This window comes from Monocercomonoides exilis, assembly GCF_001643675.1.
Source record: "Monocercomonoides exilis strain PA203 chromosome Unknown scaffold30-1206723, whole genome shotgun sequence".
NCBI lineage: Eukaryota > Preaxostyla > Oxymonadida > Polymastigidae > Monocercomonoides > Monocercomonoides exilis.
In genome coordinates this window covers 286372-307049 of record NW_027150575.1, presented here as the reverse complement: position 1 = coordinate 307049, position 20678 = coordinate 286372, and the positions used below count along the sequence as shown (strand labels likewise).

At 34.9% G+C, this 20678-nt stretch overlaps 5 protein-coding genes across 5 annotated transcripts; 1 reads left to right on the top strand and 4 right to left on the bottom strand.

The window, feature by feature from the left end:
* Positions 1–90: 90 nt before the first annotated feature.
* On the bottom strand, positions 91–666 carry MONOS_6480 (uncharacterized protein; the record flags this gene model as incomplete). Its single annotated transcript, XM_067876719.1, has 2 exons — positions 91–288; positions 520–666. 2 exons carry the CDS (start codon positions 664–666, stop codon positions 91–93), a joined length of 345 nt encoding a protein of 114 aa, XP_067725088.1.
* A 7114-nt stretch (positions 667–7780) lies between these two features.
* On the top strand, positions 7781–8957 carry MONOS_6481 (uncharacterized protein; the record flags this gene model as incomplete). The annotated part of the gene is made up of 3 exons (XM_067876720.1): positions 7781–8087; positions 8437–8631; positions 8695–8957. 3 exons carry the CDS (start codon positions 7781–7783, stop codon positions 8955–8957), a joined length of 765 nt encoding a protein of 254 aa, XP_067725087.1.
* Positions 8958–11969: 3012 nt separating this feature from the next.
* MONOS_6482 (uncharacterized protein) lies at positions 11970–12584 on the bottom strand (the record flags this gene model as incomplete). Its single annotated transcript, XM_067876721.1, has 1 exon — positions 11970–12584. The coding sequence occupies one exon, from the start codon at positions 12582–12584 to the stop codon at positions 11970–11972; it is 615 nt and encodes a 204-aa protein (XP_067725086.1).
* A 658-nt stretch (positions 12585–13242) lies between these two features.
* On the bottom strand, positions 13243–14183 carry MONOS_6483 (uncharacterized protein; the record flags this gene model as incomplete). Its single annotated transcript, XM_067876722.1, has 2 exons — positions 13243–13607; positions 13769–14183. The coding sequence occupies 2 exons, from the start codon at positions 14181–14183 to the stop codon at positions 13243–13245; spliced, it is 780 nt and encodes a 259-aa protein (XP_067725085.1).
* Positions 14184–17635: 3452 nt separating this feature from the next.
* MONOS_16417 (uncharacterized protein) lies at positions 17636–18082 on the bottom strand (the record flags this gene model as incomplete). The annotated part of the gene is made up of 1 exon (XM_067869320.1): positions 17636–18082. One exon carries the CDS (start codon positions 18080–18082, stop codon positions 17636–17638), a length of 447 nt encoding a protein of 148 aa, XP_067725084.1.
* Positions 18083–20678: the final 2596 nt, after the last annotated feature.

The following is a 20678-nucleotide window of genomic DNA, read 5'->3' as shown; positions in this document are numbered from 1 at the left end:
AACATTGCGTGAAGAAGTTGTAATGCGAAGCGAAGATTCATCAATATTGAAGATTAATTCCTCTGGATATTTATTTTCGTCGTGTAATGCTTATAATTTTGCGAACCACTGCTTCAGGACTTTGTGGCAAGATGTTGCAAATCTGTTAATATCAACTTGCTTTGGCAGCGATGACATCGATTCTGGATGTCTTAGTATGAAGGCGTAAACTTCCTTCAGAGTTACTGTCTTTTTAATCTTTTTTTCATTTTCTCCTTCTTCTTCACTATCGTTAAACATATTATCCATCTAAATACCAATTAATATACAATATAAATATCAATTGCAAAACAGATCACGAGTTTTTCGCAACGAGAGGCTTGTACCAGATCTTGATTTTATTGTAACTTCTTCCAAGAATTGTTTTTCTTTTTCACCGCTAATTATCGGTGGGTGCCCAACTTTTGCAATCAGCCTGCCGTTTTTTATTGCTTTCACTGCGTGCTCCAAAGATTTTTTGCTGATTCCACCGTATTAAACCCCGTCGACCAGCCTGACAACATTGTCATTAACAATGTGTGCAATCCTTTCCAATCTTGTTTCATATTTCCCGCAATGCAATGTGTACATTGCTTCCTTTAGCCGCTTCTGCGCCGCTTCAGCTTTCTTCCTCACTAGTAATTTCATTTATATATTATGGGTAATGATTATTAATATAATTTTTTATTTATTAATTCTCATCAAAGAATTTTTAATTATTATTTGAATTTTTGAATGAATAAGAAATATTAACAAACCTTTGTGCAGTCCAATTTCTCATAAAAGCTCAATTGAAGGACTTGAACCCCCCCATTTCCCCCCATGAGAAATTGGATTTCTTTCAAAATTCAAATATTAGGATGTATCACATTTGCATGAAAACCAAAAATATATTATTAAAATATTATTTGTGGTTCAGATGAGTTTTTATTTAAAAAAAAGTGCCAATAAAAAGATGACCCTTGTTAATGTGATTATTTCCGGGTTAAAATAAATGTCTGTAATTTACTAACAAAAAAAAAATGAAAAGAAAATAAATTCAAGGAAAATTGGATGCTTTATTTTAATTTTCGATGCATATTTAAAAAAACCGTAATCTTTTGTTTTTTGGGTCAAGAAAAGTTTATTGTTATTGTTGAATTTTAAAAATGAATCTGTTGAATCTCAATATAATTTTGAGTTTACGCTTTCAATAATCATTGCACTGAATTTTCAATTACTGAAAGAAATTCGATTCTTTGACAACTTCAATTCATTAAAAAGAAATATTCATCTTTGGTTTATAAAAACTTTGTTTTGTCAAAACCGGATTCAATCGCATCAAAAATAATTAAAATCGTTAATAATCACATTTTTTCTTGAACCGACATTTTTAGCCAATTTTTCATACATTTTCCATCGCATATTATCACAGGGCTAAACATTAAAAATATCATTTTGTTTTATTAAGGGTTCGTTTTTCAATGAAAAATCTATTTTTTTGATCAAAGATTTCAAAAAATCGATTTTTCAAAAATGTGCTTAAATAGGTGAAAAATAACATATGACCGATCCTTTCTGAAGTCATGCTTTCGTTCGAGTTTTGATCAAAATTTTTATCTTTATGAGATTTTTGATAAAATTTTGTTTCTGCAATAACAACATCATATACAATGTGTATTATCAGTTTTGTTCAATTTTTCAAAATCCAATTGAGATAAATTTTTTGATCAAAACTCGAACGAAAGTGTGATTTCAAAAAGGATCAGCCATATATTTAGGAAAAAAAACTAATTTCGCAAGTCAGTAATGCGTTAAAATGAAGTATTTTCAAAAATAAAAGATTTGATCCAAAATTAATATACTTGGGTGATTATTTTTGAAATCATGACTTTTTTCGGCGTGTCGATTTTTCAAACGTTATTTGTCATTTGGAAGAGACTTTGTATTCAAATGCCAAAATCATCACAACTGCTATCAAAACAAATGTAAAAGCTCAAATAAAGAAAAAAAATATTATTTTTGAAGCCTTTTCATTTTTCAGAATTCTTTTGATGATAATCAAGAAATATTTCTTAGTTAGGGAAAAATCCCTTCTCAGGGAAAAAACCTATACGCATGGGTGAAAATGATTCTTCTAATTAAAGTGATAAATGTAATAGTATTCATTTGTTAAAAATTGATACGTTTAAAGGTGATTTTTGCTGTTTTTTTAGAAAAAAATTTCGTAAATGGTTAAATCGATCAGATGATTTGAATTTTTCATAATAACATCAAATTTCAGGTGAAAAGAAGTGTTAAAATATTTTTAAAACAATAATTATTTTATTCGTAGAAAATCTATCTCATTTCATTTCTAATAATAAATATTTTTTATATCTTGTATTGAAATGCAAAAATTGATATCGATGTGAAAAATGAATTCGAAATAATCGTTTAATCATGATCATCAAGTTTTTGTCCCAAGGAGATTTCAAAGTTTTAGAAAAATTCAAAGAAAAACGATATATCAGCATTGATGAATTAAAATCATTTGGATCCTGAATGAATTTAGTTGTGAATAACAAAATAAAATACGAAACAAATTAATAATAATGGACTCAAACTAAATTGCTCAAGTTCTTATGAAATTTTTTCTTCTTTCGATGAAAATGCAACTTGAGAACAACAAAAAAAATAATAATTGTTTTTAATGGTTCTGCATCCCATTATTAATATCAAAATCTGCTAAATAGAAAAACAGATGTTTTCTTTTTTGCAAATAACTTTTGGACTCGGAAAATAGTTGTTGTCATATGTTATTTATGTATAAAATAAAAATACGAAATTTATAAGTTTGATTTTGTTCTTTGATAAAAATTTGCATTTTCATGTTAACTTTGAATTTTTAACTCCTCAATTCAAGAATATGTTTTAAATGCTATGAAAAATGATCGATAACCAATAAAACTGAAAGTTAATTCTCGGTACGTTTCCAACTTTGTTCACATTCTAATTCATAAATGGCAAATGATAGTAATGATAAATTTTAATTTTGATTATGTTGGTGTTCATTTTCGTAATGTTCAATGGACAATCCTGTATTCGGAATTTTGATTTCTTCAAACAAAAAGGCTCAAACAATACAAATGTCATTTTGTAAAAAGTGACAACAAAAATGTATTGGGAAGTAGACTTTTTTATAAATTTGAAGAGAGCAACGATAGAATTGCGAAAGAAACAAAAATCCGTTATCTGATAACTACCACATGAACATCGGATAACATCAAGGAGCAGTAAATGTTGGTGATTATCGACTTGAAAATGTGACGAATTTCCAATGCAGAAGACGATGCAAGATACCAAATGAAATCCGCATGTTCATTTCGAAGTAATTTGTTTTTATTGAAAAAATGACAGGATTTTTGTCTGCAACACTGAAAGGAAGTTCGCGTTTCAGTCAGAGGCGAACAAACAGTTGATTGCCAATTGGATTTGAAAGGCTTCCAATTTTTCTTGAATACATCATGAAAAAAAAAGCAGAAGATGAAGAAATTCTAGACAATGCCGAGAAATTTGATCGTTTAGTTTAAAAATAATCTGAGACTATACCTCTGTGACCTGACAAGAGAAAATAGAAAAAATGACAAAATGACTGACAAGATATTTATGATTTGTCAAAAAGGGTTATTTATAACGATTTCATAATTCTTAATTACTAAAATAATTAATTTAAAATCTTCATGAAATAATTCTTATTATACTGAAAAAATAAAAATTTCAAAAAAATGATCAGGTTCCCAATATTTATTTTATTTGACACGTAATGTCAGTTGAGGAATATTTTTGTCACAATTTGTCATCGACGGTCACTGACGGTCACCGACAAAAGAGAAAAAACGACAAGATATTACAGATGCTATCAACAAATCTTTTCCATAGTGCTTTGAAAAGTCTTTGGAAGTTTTAGCAACATTTTATTTTATATTAATTTAAGAATAATTTTTTTTTTTGTGACAGACGAGGCTTCAAGCAATTTGTCAGGTCACAGAGGTATATCTGAGACAGATGCAATTGTCGATTTCAAAAAATGACACTAAAATAATAACTGCTGACCAAACATGTTGTTGAGATAAATAAAAATCCTGAAAAGGAACATGAAGTTCAAGTTTTTCACGTATGATTAGAAATAGTTGTGCTTTGCTCATTAGAAGAAATGATTTCGAAGTCAACTTTCTTGATGATTAATCACAGCATTGATCAAGTTTTGCTTTTGAAAGTCAGAACATTGAAGAGAATGCAAGAATCGAACACAAATATTTTTTGATAATAATGTTGTGGGTTTTTAACAATGGATTTATTTTGACTTAATGAAAACGAGCAAAAAGCAGGAACTCTCTGTTGTTTGAGGCGACATTCGAAAGACATTCAGCAATTTTTGCTCATTGTGAATAAAAGGATGACATGCCTTTCATAGATAAAAATGAAAATTGAAAATGATGTATTTTGATATGGATGCACGATGGAGATAATTATTTCAACAAAATATTCTGTGGAAATATGAAATAACTATTTTTTTGTTTTTCTTTGATGTTTCTTTTTTGTTGAGTGTTTTAATGCTGTGGAATAAATATGATACATTGTCATTATAAAAAATTCGAAACATAAGAAGAAATTTCTTTTTATAAGTTATCAATTTTTTAACTCTAACATTTGTTTTGTTTTTTAAAAAAATTGTTATTTTTGCATTATTTTGAAAATCTTTGAAGAATAAAATCAATAATTATATCGAACAAAATCACCAAAGTGAAGGATCTTCGTTTTATCTCAAGTGGAAAACTCATTCAAAATGCGAAATAAAATATTTCAAGAGAATTAAATTTTCAAAAATATAACATATAAATAAATATTTATGATTTGAATTCACTTCATATTCATTATTCTCTTTTGACGTGTGAAAAGCAATGCAGATGAAAATGAAAATAGGAAGAACAAAAAAGAAATATTAAACACATCATTTTAATAATTCTTCAGAAAAATAATCAATTGAATGGATAATAATAAAACAATCAAACAATTTCTTTCTCTGAATATATCAAGAAATTTCTATTTGCTCAAAAGCAAGACAATCTATTTTAACCGTTGCGATTTGTTGATATTACAAAAAGATAGAACCCATATTGGAATGAAAATTATAAAAAAATAGAAAAAATATACAGAAAAGAAAAAGAATCGAACAGTTTGAAATATGTTTTGATGATGCACATGATGTTTTAGAATTTCTTAGCCAATGTGCATAAGTTTCGTATTTTGTGAGGGTTTTTTCCCTAACTATCAGAACCGAATTTTTTAAATGGAAAAATGTGATATCAAAAATTATCACCCGTTTATTTATTATTTTTTACTTATTTGTCAAAATTTTTTTGTCAAGTTCTACGACTTTAATTTTGTCCCACAAAAGATCACAAATGATCAAAAAAAGTTGATCATTCCGTTCCCATTATTGTATTGTTAATATTATATATTGTTATTTTCTGAGCTTATTATTGATGCACAGGTCATAAATATGTTGATATCATATGAATTGTTAACTTTATTCTGCAATCCACTTTTGAATGCGATGCTTTCGTGCCATTTGAAATAAATGAGTTACATATTTTTATTTCTTCATTTTCATTTCATCTATTCGAATTTTCATTATGAATTTATGAACAGTGGCTAAGATTTTATTATTTTCTTTTGTTAAAAGATAAATAAAATTGATTTGCTTTAATTCAAGAATTTTTCATAAGAATTAATCAAACAGGAAAAATTCATCAAAACTTTGATCGTTGTTATCGAAAAATATTCAAAAAGCAGTTGACATTGAATAATTATTAATGTTGTTTTTCAAAATAAATCACCATTTATTACAAATGAAAAAAAAAAAACAAACTTTTCTCTTATTTTGATTTAATCAATCTATATTATCAAGTTTCTTTCATCTCAGTATGTGCCTTTCTCTTCTCCCTTCCATTTAATACTGATACGTTATGCAAAAATATCCTGCAACTATCCTTTCAAATAGTATGAAAAAAGCTCGTTTTTGCAAATGGTCAACCATTCTGATTCGAATGAAAATGTTGTGTTTGTGTCACTATTAGGGATGCATGCAGACGAAAAACGGTATCTGAAAATGCTTCTTTTGGCCGGAGCAGTGTAACAGTTGTTTCTTCACTCAGTGTCTTCGTTAACTTCGTCTTCTTCAACTGGATCATCACCCCGATCAACTTCACCATTCCGGAGGTGGAGAAGCGAAGAGAAGTATTCTTCAGAGAATGAGTGGCCATTATTATCAGCGTCTGCGATTAACCCTTCTGATGCCTAGGTGGTGGTGGCGTCATACACTTCTGCAGCAAAAATAGACTACATCAAGAGGCGGCTGGAGTGTATGAAAATCAAAAGAATTCGTAACTGAGGGAGCAACAGACGCTTCGAATGATTTGTTGTAGCGCGGCGGGGGGCGATGTATGGTGGTGTTGTGTGTGCATACGATGTGGCGCTTTCGGCGATGCTTTTGGTTCCGCTGGTGGGGCATCTTCCGTCGCTTGCAGCGTCGGAGGGTACGAAGTCGGGGAGCAAGTGAATCTTTGTGGCGGCAGATGTGAATGCAATCTGTTAAAAACATTGCTGCTGGCTTTGAGATCACCACAGTCGATGCGTGTGGTAATGAAGCTGGATAAGGAAGCGAAATGAAACTTGCTCACAGTACACGAAGTGGTGAAAAGCTGAAGAATATGGAGGAAGATCTGAAGAGAAAAATGGTGAATGCGGGGAATATGCTGTGTGAGATGTTTGTGAAGTGCGAGGTGCAGAAATCTGAGATTGCAAGGGAGAATGAAGGGCAGTGCAGACAAATCCGGGAGCTAAAGGAGCAGCAAGAGGAGGAGAATCAGGAGATGGAGAAGATGTTTTGAGTTCAAAATGCTTTTGCAGGAGATCCAGGAAGACGAGCAGGCATCGTTGTGGATGAGTTTGCTGGCAAAGAAGCTGCAGGAGAAGAATAAGATCATCGAATTGCGGGAGAGGAAGATTCAGGAGCTGAACGAGAAGCACAATGCATAGGTGAAGGAGCTTCAGGAGCAGCTAGCGGCCATGAAGGAGAAGGTCGAATTTATTGATGTGGGGATTGAGAAGGAGTTGAAAATCAAGATAAAGAAATGCGAAGTGGAAAGTTAAGAAAGCAATGTTTCGATAAGTGCGCCAAGTGTGTTATTTACGTTGGCTTTTTGTTGAGCTCTGTGAGTGGGAATGCTAATTCCATCTTCGGTTTCGTTGATTCGGCCATCGGAGCTGTTTGAAGGGGACTAAGAAAATTTGCAGCGAGCATCGGTGATGGCTGCTCTGTGATGGTTGGACCAGACCCGAGCGAGAAGGTTGTTGTTGTGAAAGCGAGAAGAGGAGTGAATATTGTGGGAGAAGCAAATGGCGATGGAGCAGAAAATGCTTGTGATGGTGATGGAGGATGAGTGGACACAACTGTGAAGCAGAAGATGAACCAGATGGAGAAGGAAACGAAAATGCTGATGGAGCAGCTGAAAGTGCATGTGAATACAACAAGCGAGTAGATGATTTTGTAAATGGAGGTTATTGAGAAGCAGTAAATTATTCTTATGGTTTTAAAAAAAAGAAGGAACAGAAGAAAATGAAGTTGTCGTATGAAGAGACGATGGAGCGCCCGACGAGCATAGTGCCTATATTGCTTAAGCAGGTGGTGTTCGAAATTGTGAATGTGCTTCTGATGTCGCACATATATAAGTTATCAATGTCGATTCAGTCGAGTCATCAGAAGCTGAAGACAGGACTACTACGGAAGCTGGCGTGGATGCAGTCGACGATCAAGGGAATAAACAGAGGCAAGATATTGGTTGATTTGAGTGATGGCATAGCTGAGTTGGAAGATGTGGTGCTTCCAAGGCAGTTGTTTTGGGGATTTTGTGTGCTTGTGGCTAGGGGAGAAGTGCTCGGAGAATTTAAAGAAAGAGGCAGTGCTATTGGAGTTGATCTGAAAAGTGGAACTGTTCCGAAAGGAATTTTCACTGTGCAGCAGTTGGGAAGAACGTGCCGGAGAAGTTTGCGGAAGGTGAGCTGTCTTTCTTCCTATATTGCAACACGATGCAGTTTGAAGGCAAGCAGCAGCCTATGAAAGAGAAAGAGGACTTCATGACGATATCGTTCCGGATGTGTCGGATGTATGTCAACATACAGCTTGAAGTGCGCCTGAATAGAAGATCAAGATGTTTTTTGAGAAGTTTGAGGGGCTGCAGTCGGAGAAGGGGGAGGCAGACGCTTCAGTGTTTCTGGGGTTTCTGCTGAATTACTACCGGGCAGAGACAGTGAAGCGGAAGGAGGCGATGAAGAAGCTGCATGATGCGATACGTAATTGAGATCCATTGACATTTTCATCATCATCTTCACAAGAAGCTTGGAGAGAGATCACGCACTCGGAGCTGGAGTGTCTTCTGAATGTGTCCTATCCGCAGATACCACAAGCGCTCGTTGAGGATTTCCCGGGACGCGTACCGGCTGTCTGGGTGCTGCCTGCTGTCATTCGAATATGCGGTGAAGGCGTGCCAGTACAACGACTTCTTCATGCTGTGCCTGAGGCTGCCGGATGTGTGCGATGCTGCTTTCAGATGAGAGCCTCTATCACAATCTGAGAACAGCGAAATTGTGAAGACTGCGAGCCTGTATCTAAAGCTGCTGAAGCCGGTGCTCGACTGCCGTGTGTGAGTGCTTTCGGGGGTGTCGGCGGGGGTGTCGGGAGGGGTGGTGGCAGGGGCAGGGCTGAAGCGGCGGGTGGAGGCGGTGCAGTCGGCGGTGGGGAAGAAAGAAGGGCGGCGGGCGCTGTTCCGGATGGCACGGCTGCTGGTGGAGCTGGTGCTGCTGCAGCTGGGAAAAAAGAGGTGGAAGTTGAGATCTGCTTTGGGCTGATACTGTGAGACTGACAGCGAGTGGTTTTATTTCAAGACTCAATAACATTGCATTGGAAGGGAGGAGGAGTTAATGTCATGTCACACTTTATAATTATCTTCTTCTTTAACTTTTTCATTATAGCTCGAGAAGGGTTTGAGAGAGAAAGAGATGGAGATCAACGACATGCTGCTGCTCTTTGAAAGTGCATTGGATGCTGCAAAGCCTTTGATTTTCCTGATGATATTTTCATCAGAGCTGTTTTCTTCTTTTCATTTTTCATCCTCTTATATCTCCTGTTTCTTGTCGTATCCATTTCCTCTCAAAAGCTTTTGAAAGAACTTAATGTGAAGTTAACACTGAGAATACAACCGTCTTCTTCCAACAGACTTCTGAACAAAACGTTTGAAAAGATGAAGTTGATGAAGAAGAAATAAAAGAAGAAATGCATCATAACAAAGAAGATTTTGAAGAAGAAAAATCAACAAATGAAAAAGAAAACTAGCCACTTGCTTCATGGATGATTGAACTTCCAGAATATGAAAATGACTGAACAAAATTGAATTTCAATCTTTCAATCCGAACTTTCTCTGATGTTGTGATCAGATTTCCCTCGTTTGTTATTGTTGAGTTCAGATGCACCAAAGCAGCTGAGGGAGATTGCAATGAGCGGATGGTCACATTCAAAGCACTGCTTTCTCCATTGATGATAGTCTCTTCTGATATCAACAGCTGTGAGAACAGAGATGGAATGATGTGTTGAATTCCAACATTCAGCAATTGACAAGGCGCTTCAAACCCTCCACATTGCTTGTAATCTTTCTCATTCTCTGCAACTGATGACACAAATATCGTCTCACACTGATATTTCACAATCCTCTACAGTATTTCCTCTTCTCCAACAAACAAATTTGTTGTCCAGCCCCACGTTGCAAACTTCTTCACAAAAGGAGCTCTGAAATTTGCCACAAATTTGTCAAGCTTGAAAAAGAATAAATAAAAATTAATTAAACGGAAATAATAACAAATTGCGAACCATCAATTTTTGATAACACTTTTGTTCATTCTAACTTGAATGAGCTGTATTCACTTCCAAGAAATGCCATGATTCATTTTGAGCAACAAAAAATTACAATAAAATAAAAACTGTAATGATAATCAGATTATTTGTTTATTCATAAAAAGAATCAAATAAACCATTAACAATTCATGGATCAGTAATTGAATGATAGTTGAAGCAAATATAACTCTTTTTCATTGAGAATCTTATATTTTTTCTTTTGATCAAAAATTTAATATGGGTGATTTTTTTTGAAATGGTACGCAATATTTTGCTTTCTGAATTTTGTTCAATTCTGCACAATCAATTATATTTCTCATTTTTTTTAATTTTTCTGCATTTTTTTGAATGGGAATGCAAGACTTATTGTGTTGAAATTGCAAAAAAAGTTTGGAACAAATCTTTGTTTTATTCATAAAAATTAAAACTTGGTCCCAAATCATAAAAAAAAGATCAAAAATTGAAAAAACAAAATCTTTAGTGGTATTTATTGATCAAAAAGTTAAATTGGTTTTTCATGAATATTTAACTTTTATATCTGTTATATTTATTTGTTTTATTTTTTCTCCCCCAAAAAGTTATACCTTTTTTATGCTTTATGTGAAAAAGGATTTAATGATCAAGTTTTTTAAAAATTTACTAAAACAAACGAATAAAACTTCAAAAGAAAAAAATTGCAAATTCATAATTGGCAAAATACAACATTGCAAAGAGAAAGTTTATTAGAAGAACAGAAAAAATGATAAGAAAACAAAAATATTGAAACTAACTGAACAATATTAGTTATTTTTCTATTTTTTCCCTTTCCTTCATAAAACCAACAAATCTCCAATTCTTTTATTTGATTCGGAAGCTTCATCAAACGTAAACAGATATAGTGGTGCATGGGATAAATCCAAGTTCAATATTTGGCTCCTCCTCATCAACCAGAATAAAATTGATTTCAGCAATGGAACCGATGCTGATGCCTGTGGCAGACCCCAAAAGACCCCATGCGCTACCATCGAATATGCATTCAACGGCTTCATTTCCCTCCTCCAAGATGCCTCTCTCACCCTCCTCAGCTCAACGTTTGTTCCTCTTCAAACACTAGCCTTCAATGCGGTTCATACAAAAATCACTGGAAATGATAATCTTTTTCTAATTTCTATATTATTTCTTCCATTTTCTCGTTTTGATTCATTTTCCATGTAATATAAATATTCATAAACTTTCATAGTTTTTCATTTGAGGAATATATCGTCACTTATTTTTTCAAAAAGCATAACATCAACAAGACAAAAATATTTCTTCGTCATTACCTCATCTAATTTTTCTTCTCCATCAATAACAAACTGAGCTCATGAAAAAAGATTCATTTTTGTTGTATCTTCAAAAAGAATATATTCAAACATATCTAGAAATTTTCTTCAGATTATATTTACCTCAATTTTCTATTCCAACTTGTTCGTATCCGATTAACTTAACTGCCTTTCATAATTTCTCTTCAAATGTGCTTTTTCTTCTAAATATCTTTTCTTCTTCATCGTTTCACTTTCATCAATTCGCTGTTGCTTAGTGCCTACGAAATCTGTCGGGAGGCTATTTAGGAACCCAGCCATTCCAAACAAAAATAGCCTCATTGTACTTTCCTTTTCACTTCGAATGCTTGATCTTCAAAATGAAAAAGTCAGAATTGATTCAGTTGTTGATAACTTGCAGACTTTTCTTTGCTTTGTGGAGAATCGTTTCAGTTGACATATTCTCGATGATACATCAGCTTAAATTATAAGTATTTCTTTGTTTCTTTCCAAGTTGCAACGAAGGATGAGGTGTGGCACTGAACTCGATGTTAGTTGAATGAAAAAGAAGTAGAAGAAGAAGGAGCAGGCAGTGAATGTGGAGAAAGTGAGCCAGGAGCAGCAGAATTAGAAGCAGATGGATGAACAGCTTGAGATAAAAGGAAGGGAGATGAAGAGATTCTGAGCAAAGTAGAAGATTGCTATTGGACGTTCATAAACAAGGACGAATTGACAAGCGGAGAAGTGCAGTTAGAGAGAGGACTAAGAGCAATATTTATATATGTAACAAAATCTGCGGCTGAATCAAAAGGCGCTTCCAAATTGAGTGAAGGATAATTCTGGATCAAATCAATTGTCATTGAATTCTGCGAGGTTAAGAAAGACGCCAACTTTGAAAACAACATCGAAGAAAACAGTTTTGACATCACATCTTTTATACCAGGTACACTGTTCTGACTGAATGTTCTTATACCTTTCTCCTTCTGAAACAGTAGCGGTGATCCTTTCCTTGCTCCTTTCCTTGCCTTCCTGAGCGTCGCCTCTGCTTCCTCTTTGTACGGCCACCAGCCCCGCCACTTCATCACTCTTCCTCTTCTAAGCTCAGCCCTGATCTGCCTCAGCCCGCTCATTAGCGCACTCATCAGATCCAGCAGCGTTCTTATCTGAATCGCGTCAACTGATGCATACGCAGGCACCTTCTGCATCTTCCACACAAATTGCCCATTTTCCTCACTTTTGATTCGCACATAGCGGCAGGGCACATCAAGTTCATCGCTCAAATCTTCCAGGTCAGAATTAGCTAAATCATTCAGCATGCAGTCCAATTTCCGCTCTCTTGTCAAAAATGGTGTTTGGCTTTCTTTCGCCTCTTGCTGCGCCTAGCTGGCCATTTTGTTCTCCTTCTGGTTGTTCGGCGTGCCTGTCTTAAGGTGTGGTTGTAGTATTCCTGGGATGCTGCTAAACAGATTCTTGTCTTTTTCTTCAATCTTCTTTCGCCTCTTCTTTTTCTCTTCTTTCTCATTCATCTTCTTCTGTATCTCCTGCTTTTTCATCAGCGGAAGCAGTTATTATCTCTGTTTGTGTCTCATCTTTCTTCTCCTGTCTTCATGGCTGAAGATGGAGCTATCGGAAAGGCTTCATTTTCTTCCTTTTCCTTTGTTTCCTTCAAAGAGTTTCTTCTAATCAATAACATATTCTCATTTTCTTCTGCTTTGACTTAATTTTCATTTTCTTCACATTGTTATCTCTATCACTCGCATGCTTTAATTCCTTCCTCAACTTTATCAGCTCTCTTGTTCTTCTCTCCTCTCTTCTCTCGTTCCTTGCTTCTCTCTCTCTTTCCTTCGCTCTCTCTCTTTCTCTCTTCCTCTTCTCCAGATTCTCCACATACCGCTCCACCATCCGAAACTTTGCAAACAGTGGCAGTGCCTCAAACATGTCCAGCTGTGGAACAAAATATTGTCTTTTCCTTCTTCAGAACTGCTGCCTCATCCTCCTCATCTGCTGCTCTTCGCTTGTCAGAAATCTGTTTCTTGAAGAGCGAATCAACGAAGAAGAAGAAGAAGAAGAAGAATGTGAAGCACCAGAAGCAGCAGCAACTTGTGCACAGCGGTAGAGATAGCGTCGGCGGAGGAGAGAGTGCATCGCTCTTATGCGTCGAGCCATCACAATCTTAGAGCGATTGGGTGGCTCGATGTGGAGAGAGAGGTCAGTTACTGCTGGAGAAGATGGAGAAGATGAAGAAGATGAAGAGGAAGATGAAGGAGAGAAAGATGGAGATAGCTGACAAAGAGAAAGAAAAGATTCATTGGGCAATGAAGAAAGATATGTTCCTGTTCCTGTGCCAATTCCAGCAATTGAATGAGTCAAAAAGGTTTGTGTTAAATCTTTATTGCATTTTCTCAGTCTTTGTCTTCGAGGCACATAAGATGGATTCAGATCGCATCTGACTGAAAAACAGACTATTCTCTGCTCAAAATGAGGCTGTTTGCAAGCGAACTGAATTTTCTTCGCAGAATGCCATCGCCATTGTTCAGTAATTGCTCAAAGAGAAGATCGTCAATGAGATTGGTTGCATAGCCAGGAAAGCCAAATGAGTTGATGGTGTTTGCGGATGAGTAGTTTTCGAGTGTCAATGGATTGACTCCACATTCATCAACTGCCTCGTCTGTGTCAAGATGCTCCACCCAATCACCCAACAGCTTAAAACCAGGAAATTTCTCTCTTTTCTCTTTCTCTTTCTCTCTCTCTTTCAGTTTCTCCTTCCACTTCTCCTTCTCTCTCTCCCTCATCGCTGTTATTCCAGTTATTCCTCTCACTCCATTTCCTCTTTTTCCTTTTCCATCTTTCCCATCATTCCCATTCTCATTCATTCCAGTAAAAATAGCCATCATTCTCTGCTCTTTGTTCAACATCTGTTAGTTTTTCCGCCCTCATTTCAGTCTGTTCGGTCTAAACAGAAGTTTTCTTGTGCGAATGTTAGAAAATACGTTGTCTTCATCAAAGAAAGGCGGAGGAGGAGGAGGAAAATCGAGTGAAGTTGAATGAGAAAGAAGCTGTTGAGTGAGAAAAGAATGAGGAAGAGAAGGGATGCGTGAGGGAGAAGAGAGAGAAGGGAAAGAAGGAGAAAGAGAAGAAAGGGAAGAGGTTAAAGAAGAAGTGGAGATGGAAGGAGTTGATAGAGAACGAATAACAGAAGAGAAAGAAGAAGGTTTGAGGGATGTTTTGAAGTTATGTTGTGGCTGTTGATTAAGATGTTGATGATGACGATGACGAGAATGAGAAATGAATAAGAACATGAATAAGAAAAATTATAGGAAGAAGGAGTGTTCGATGTGTAAAATGAGTAAATGCCCGTTGGATACAGATGATGAATAGAGGTAGAAGAAGGCGAAAAGAGTTGAATGGCAAAATGGAAATTGAAAGAAGATGAAAGAGGAGAAAGAGAAAAGTATTTAAGAGATAATGAAGAAGGAATAAGGGAAGATCTGTTGGTTGAGAGAAGGCGGTGAATGAAAGGTGTGTTGAATGAAAGAGAAGGATAAGGAGGATGAAAAGGATGAGGTGGAGAAAGAGAAAAAAAAGAAAAAGAAATCGTATGATATGATGTTGATATATTTGATAAAGAAGAAGATGACAATGATGAATGAATGGCATGAAATGATTAATTGTTGGAAATAAAGAAGATGAGTGTCAATTTACATCAACTGAGATATTCATTGAAATTCTCTTCTTCACTTTCTTTTATGTTCTTCTTGTTACAGTGTTCACAAAATTCATCATTAATTCTTCTTCATCTTCTTTCTTTCGTTAATGCTAATAAGAAACATGCGACAATTCCTTTTTCCTCTTTTTGATTTCATCTCTTAAGCTTTCAATTCCCCTTGTTTCACAAAAAATCATCTTTCCTCAAAAACTAATTCTTTGCCAAAGCCCAATGCCAGGGATCTTCGAAATATCTCGCATTTCATCTATCTGTATTTTTTTTCCCCAACTTTTCTTTTTCTTCTTCAAAGCCACCTAATCCTTCACTCTTTCAGCAACCTGAATGAAAAAATAATAATCACTTCAAAAAAACAACAACAACAAACCTTTTTACCATTTCTATAAGCAATTTTCTATATTTTATCCCATAGGCAGCTGTTTCTTCCATAAAATTCATTATTCCTTCCTTTTTCCAAGTGTTTCATCATCTGATTCGCTAATCGTCCTTTCCAGAAGTCATTTTTCTATTAAATGCATCGATTTCTGTTTCTTCTGAAAAATGTGAAACTTATGTATTTTCTTCAATTTCATCTTTCTCATTGAAAAACATCATTGTTTCTCGTCTGAAAATATCATCTCCAATTCCCTTCCCAATCCCTTCACCCTGGGCACTTTCCATATGAATTCTCTCTCCCAACTCGATAGCCACCCTGCACAACGAGATATCCCGCTTTTATTCATTTTCATTCTTTTCCGCCTATTGCCCTGAAAGAAACACAAAAAATGTTAATAAGCAGATATTCATATAAAGAAAACCAAAAAAGACCAAACTGTTCTTCGACTGTTTTTTGCCAAACAGCTTCGTTTCCACAGCCATCATACAAATATTTTCAATTAAAACAAAGAAAGAACACATATTGATTATCTAGAAGAAAGATTTGTTTTAAAACATGTGTTTTTATCATAAAATAACAAAAAACAAACCTCGATGCAACGCCAATGTGGAGAAAAATTGTTGAAAGAACATTTTGAAATAAAGTTATGGAATTTTTTCTCATTGAAAAGAGTTCAAAACACACATTTTTTTAAATCATTTTTAATGAATAATGTTGTTTTGATAATTATGAAGCGTATGAACACAAATAGAAAATATACATTTTCTCGTTCTTGAAAGAACAAAAAAGTGAAAAAAATTCACAGATTTTTGATCTGAAAATTTGAGATACATTTTTCGAAAAAGAGGTCACACCTTGGTACCCCTTTTTTTGATATATTTCACACACCCTCATAACAACAAATCGATTCGTGCAAAAAAAATGCCACCCAAGGTGTGACCCTCGTGGGATACAGATATCGCATAAAATACCGGACATCGCACAAAATACCGGACAAGATCGATTTCACAATAACTGCAAGAGGAATAATTCTGTCAATTTTCCTCAAAATATATCTCATTAAGACAAACTCATTAGACATACGAGAATTTCAAAATTGCTTCATTTGTGCTCGGAAAAAAATACAATCGAAATTTGGGGGAAACTCAAAATCCTATTTCTCCCTGATATCAATCATTAATTTTTTCTGAGCACAAACGAAGCTGTTTTGAAAGTTTTGCATATCAAATGAATTTGTGTTGATGAGATGTATATTGAGGAAAATTGACAGAATTTTTCTTCTTGCGGTTATTGAGATATCGATCTTGTCCGGTATTTTTTGTAATGTCCGGTATTTTTTGCACAAACTATGTGTCTCATTGATATTATTTTAAACTTTTTTTGAAAAAATCAATAATAAATTCAGTTGTTTTGAAATTTTAACATTATTGTTGTGTATTATTGTTGATAAAAATTATTTATGTTATGAAACCAGTTCTCTTTGCACAATGTTGGATATGTTTCGAAATAAATGAATTGGTTTTTAAAAACTACAACAAACAAATAAAAAACTGAAACACTTGAAAAATAAAACATAACAAATATAATCAATTTCAAAAAACTTTTTGTTTCATCAAACGATTTACAAAATAAACTATATTAACATCTTGATCATTCAGCAAACATAAACTTATTCATTTTCAATTTCATTCTCTCGTATTTCTCACTTATCATTATCAAATTACCAAATATTCTGAACAGTGAAAGGAAAAAGAAAAGGTCGCACCAAAACAGCTGATTCATGGAATCAATGGCAATCCCAAACAAAAAAGATTACAAATTCTTCAAGTTCAAAAACAAACTTGACTGTTTTTCTTTTGTTTTCCATTCACTCACCCCTTTCTAATATTTCTCTTTCTTTGACTCAAAAAGATAAAATCCAACAAAGAAAAAAGGCAGACACAATGATAAAACAACATTTCACACTCTCAATAACTCTCCCTTCTAAAAACCTCACACAAAGATCAATGAATTCCCTCACAACTCTCTCAATTTATGAATCTCGATAAATACAATAATTGTAGGGACAATAACCAATTTAATCATAGGGACAATATCGGGACAAAAAGCACAAGAAAACAATCGGATTCTAACTATTGTGCACCTGAGAGGCTGTTCGTCGTATCCAGGTCCGGATAAAGCAGCCCGAAGGCTGCAATATCTTATTCGAACAGTCATGTCCAGCATCCTTCCGATAGAGTGCCAGCTAAGCATACACAACAAGTTTCTTAAAAAGGGACACCATTAATACAATTTTGAGATTCATTTAAAGATGAAGAGTCAAGAAGAAGATCAAATCTTCTTGAAAGAAGATCTTGAGAAGATTGAGAAAGAAGAGAAGAGTTAGATGATGTGATATCAGAGTGAAATGACTTTCTTGAACGTTGAACCTTTTCTTTCATTGTCGAAGATTCGAGTGCAACCAGAGAGCGTTGAGGAAGATATCCAACAGCAGATGCGCAGACAAATGAGCCCTTGCGCTCAAAATACAAGTAGTCCTTCATGTGAGGGACTGACAATGATGGCCATGCAATTTGCTGAGATGGTACGTACTCTTCAAAGTACCTCTCATGCTCAAAGCTATTGACAGATGTTGAAGATGGTGAAGAGTTTGATGATGATGTTGAGAAAATGTTTGATTGTGAAGTTGAAGAAGCTGATGTCGAATTATTCATATTGTTTTCGAAGAAGTTGATCAAATCGTGAAGTGTTGTGATGTGTTCTGTCGAAAGATTGTTGTCGACTGCATTCACTAACGCACCAAATTCACTATCGCAGATATTTTTTCCATGGTGCTCAGCGAAGAAGTTGAGTTGAGTGTTTTTCTTTTTGAGAAGTTTGGATTGTTTTGAGTGGATGAAGTGAAGAAGGAAGCGATTTCTGTTGTGTGGGCCCGAATCGCAGAAGAACTTAAAAGTGTGAGTGTCTGTGAGAAGTGTCTTATGATCGCTGATTCCAGACACTCAATAACAAATCTGTGATCATTTGGGAATCAGTCGGAGAAGAAGTTGAATGTTCATTTGACATGTTGATTATTAATTTTTTGAAGTGAAATAATAGTGAATTGAGACACTTGTTGATAGTTGAAGAATTCCTGTTGAAGTTGATTTTTTCTGATGGGGAGCTTCCATTTCTCTTTGAAGTCGAAGACGAAGACTGCTTCTCCCTCTTTCAAGTTGTCAACAGTTGATTGATAGTGTTTTCGTTGCATTTCTGCAACAAGACGATGTTGACGAAGAAGTTTGAGTGTGTGAAACTCTGCTTCAGACAGTCCATTTTTGTTTTGCGATGACTTTAATTTGTTTTCCAGATAGTTGAGTTTCTCACACATGCCACAAAGATCTGTACGTCTTTTCGCTTTTGAGAAGTTGGTGGTGAGTTTGTAAAAGTGAGACAAAGAAACTTTGATATTTGTTTCTTCGGAAAACTCTTTCCATAATTTAGATTTGGGCTTGAAGATTAATCTCTTTTCATTGGGAGAAAAGATGCCCGTTTTCTTTCTTTTTTCTTTCTGTACTTCTAATCCATAACTCGTTGAAATTGACGAAGAGAGTGGAGGAATGGAAGTTGTTCGAGGAGGTTGTGTGATGAATGATGATGATGATGCTACTGCTGCTGCTGCTGCTGCTAATGATGATGATGATGAACCACCAAATTGAATAGTTGACAGTGTTGGTTTTGTTTTTTCTTTGATATAGAATGTCAGCGAAGGAACGAAACCTTGATCATAAAGATCTTTCCATGATGAATTCCAGTTTTCTTTGTCCAATTCAAGGATATCAGAATCGTTGCAAATATTCCACAATGCCTCTCTTCCTGCCTTCCTTTTCACAACTGCAATGTTATGTCCATTTTGTTGATCCAGACGCTGAAAAAGAATTTGCCCAACAAAATGATAAAAATACACTTCTTTATAGTTTTCCTGGAGATGTTGAAAATTATCATTTGAAAACCCTTTGCAAAACGAACGCTGATTCACTCTATCGGTTTCCATGACGAAGGTTTTTGAAGGAGAATAGCGAGCAGAGTCAGTGCATTCTTGACAGAGGGCAAGCACATTTGGAAATGCAGCCATTTCCTCCCATCTCGCAGCGCAGCATTTCTCTTTGCAATCGTTGCAATAGACAGTATTTTTTCCGTTCAGTATCTCAGTTTAAAAGATAGAAGATAGACCTTTATGAGGAGAGGATGAATTAATGATAACATAACTGCAGGCTTCATTGAAATGATTTGAAACTTTTTGACATTTTTGACATTTGAAATGTGTAATGAGCACTGGATTGAAGGTATCCATTTCAAATATCTTATTATCTTGAAGAAGTTGATGAAGATTTTCAAACGCCTCAGCCACATTTTGCTGCTGTCTGCTGCCATATCCACAAAAGTCTTCCCATTTGTTGATCAGTGATGGGACCCACGAACGCACGGCCGTTCCATCTTTGGCCAATTGTTTGCAAACGCTAATAACACGCGAAGATGTGTTCTTTAAAGCTGTTTGTTTTGATATGAAAGAAGGTTTTTGCGTGATGATAGAAGATAAGCATTGAAGAAGAGAAGCCAGATAGCAAGCATTTCCAAAATTTTGCAAGCCTTTAACTATTTTTGTTGAAGAACTGGAATCTTTGTTAATGTTTGAAAATATAGATGAAGAAGGAGATTGAATTGCAGGAAGAAAATCCATTGTGTTGCTGTTTGACATGATTTGCGGAGAATAATCAAGAAATGTTTCATCTCTTTCATCTGCTTGTGAATAATGTTGAAAAGAAGTGATCCTGCCTTTTGAAAATGATGACATTAGATTTTGAAAAGCCTGAGGAGGGATGAGTGCAGGTGAAGTTGCATATTCAACAAATTGATCACTCACCCACATATCATTGTTGCTGAAGGAAGTTGAAAATTCTTCAATGGTGGAAGAATTAATATTTTAATTATGTTTCTTTTTGGAAAATGAGGAAGAAGAAGAAGATGGGGAAATTGATAATTATTTTGTTTTTGAAAAAGTTTGTGAATTGGAATTGGCGAAGGAGAAGAATAACGTTTATGACATGATGTGTTTGTTTTTCTTTTTGTTGACCTCCTTTCTCTCCTTATTGGAGTGCTGATTGGGGCTTCGACAGCTTGAGAAGAAAAAGAATTTGAAGAAGGAGGATTTTTTTTCTGAAATGGAATTTAATTTTTTGTTTTGCTGAGATGATGTTGAAGATGAAGAAGATTGTTTTTTATTTGAAAAAGAGTTTTCTGTAACAATTTCATTTTCCCAGGCATCTTCAT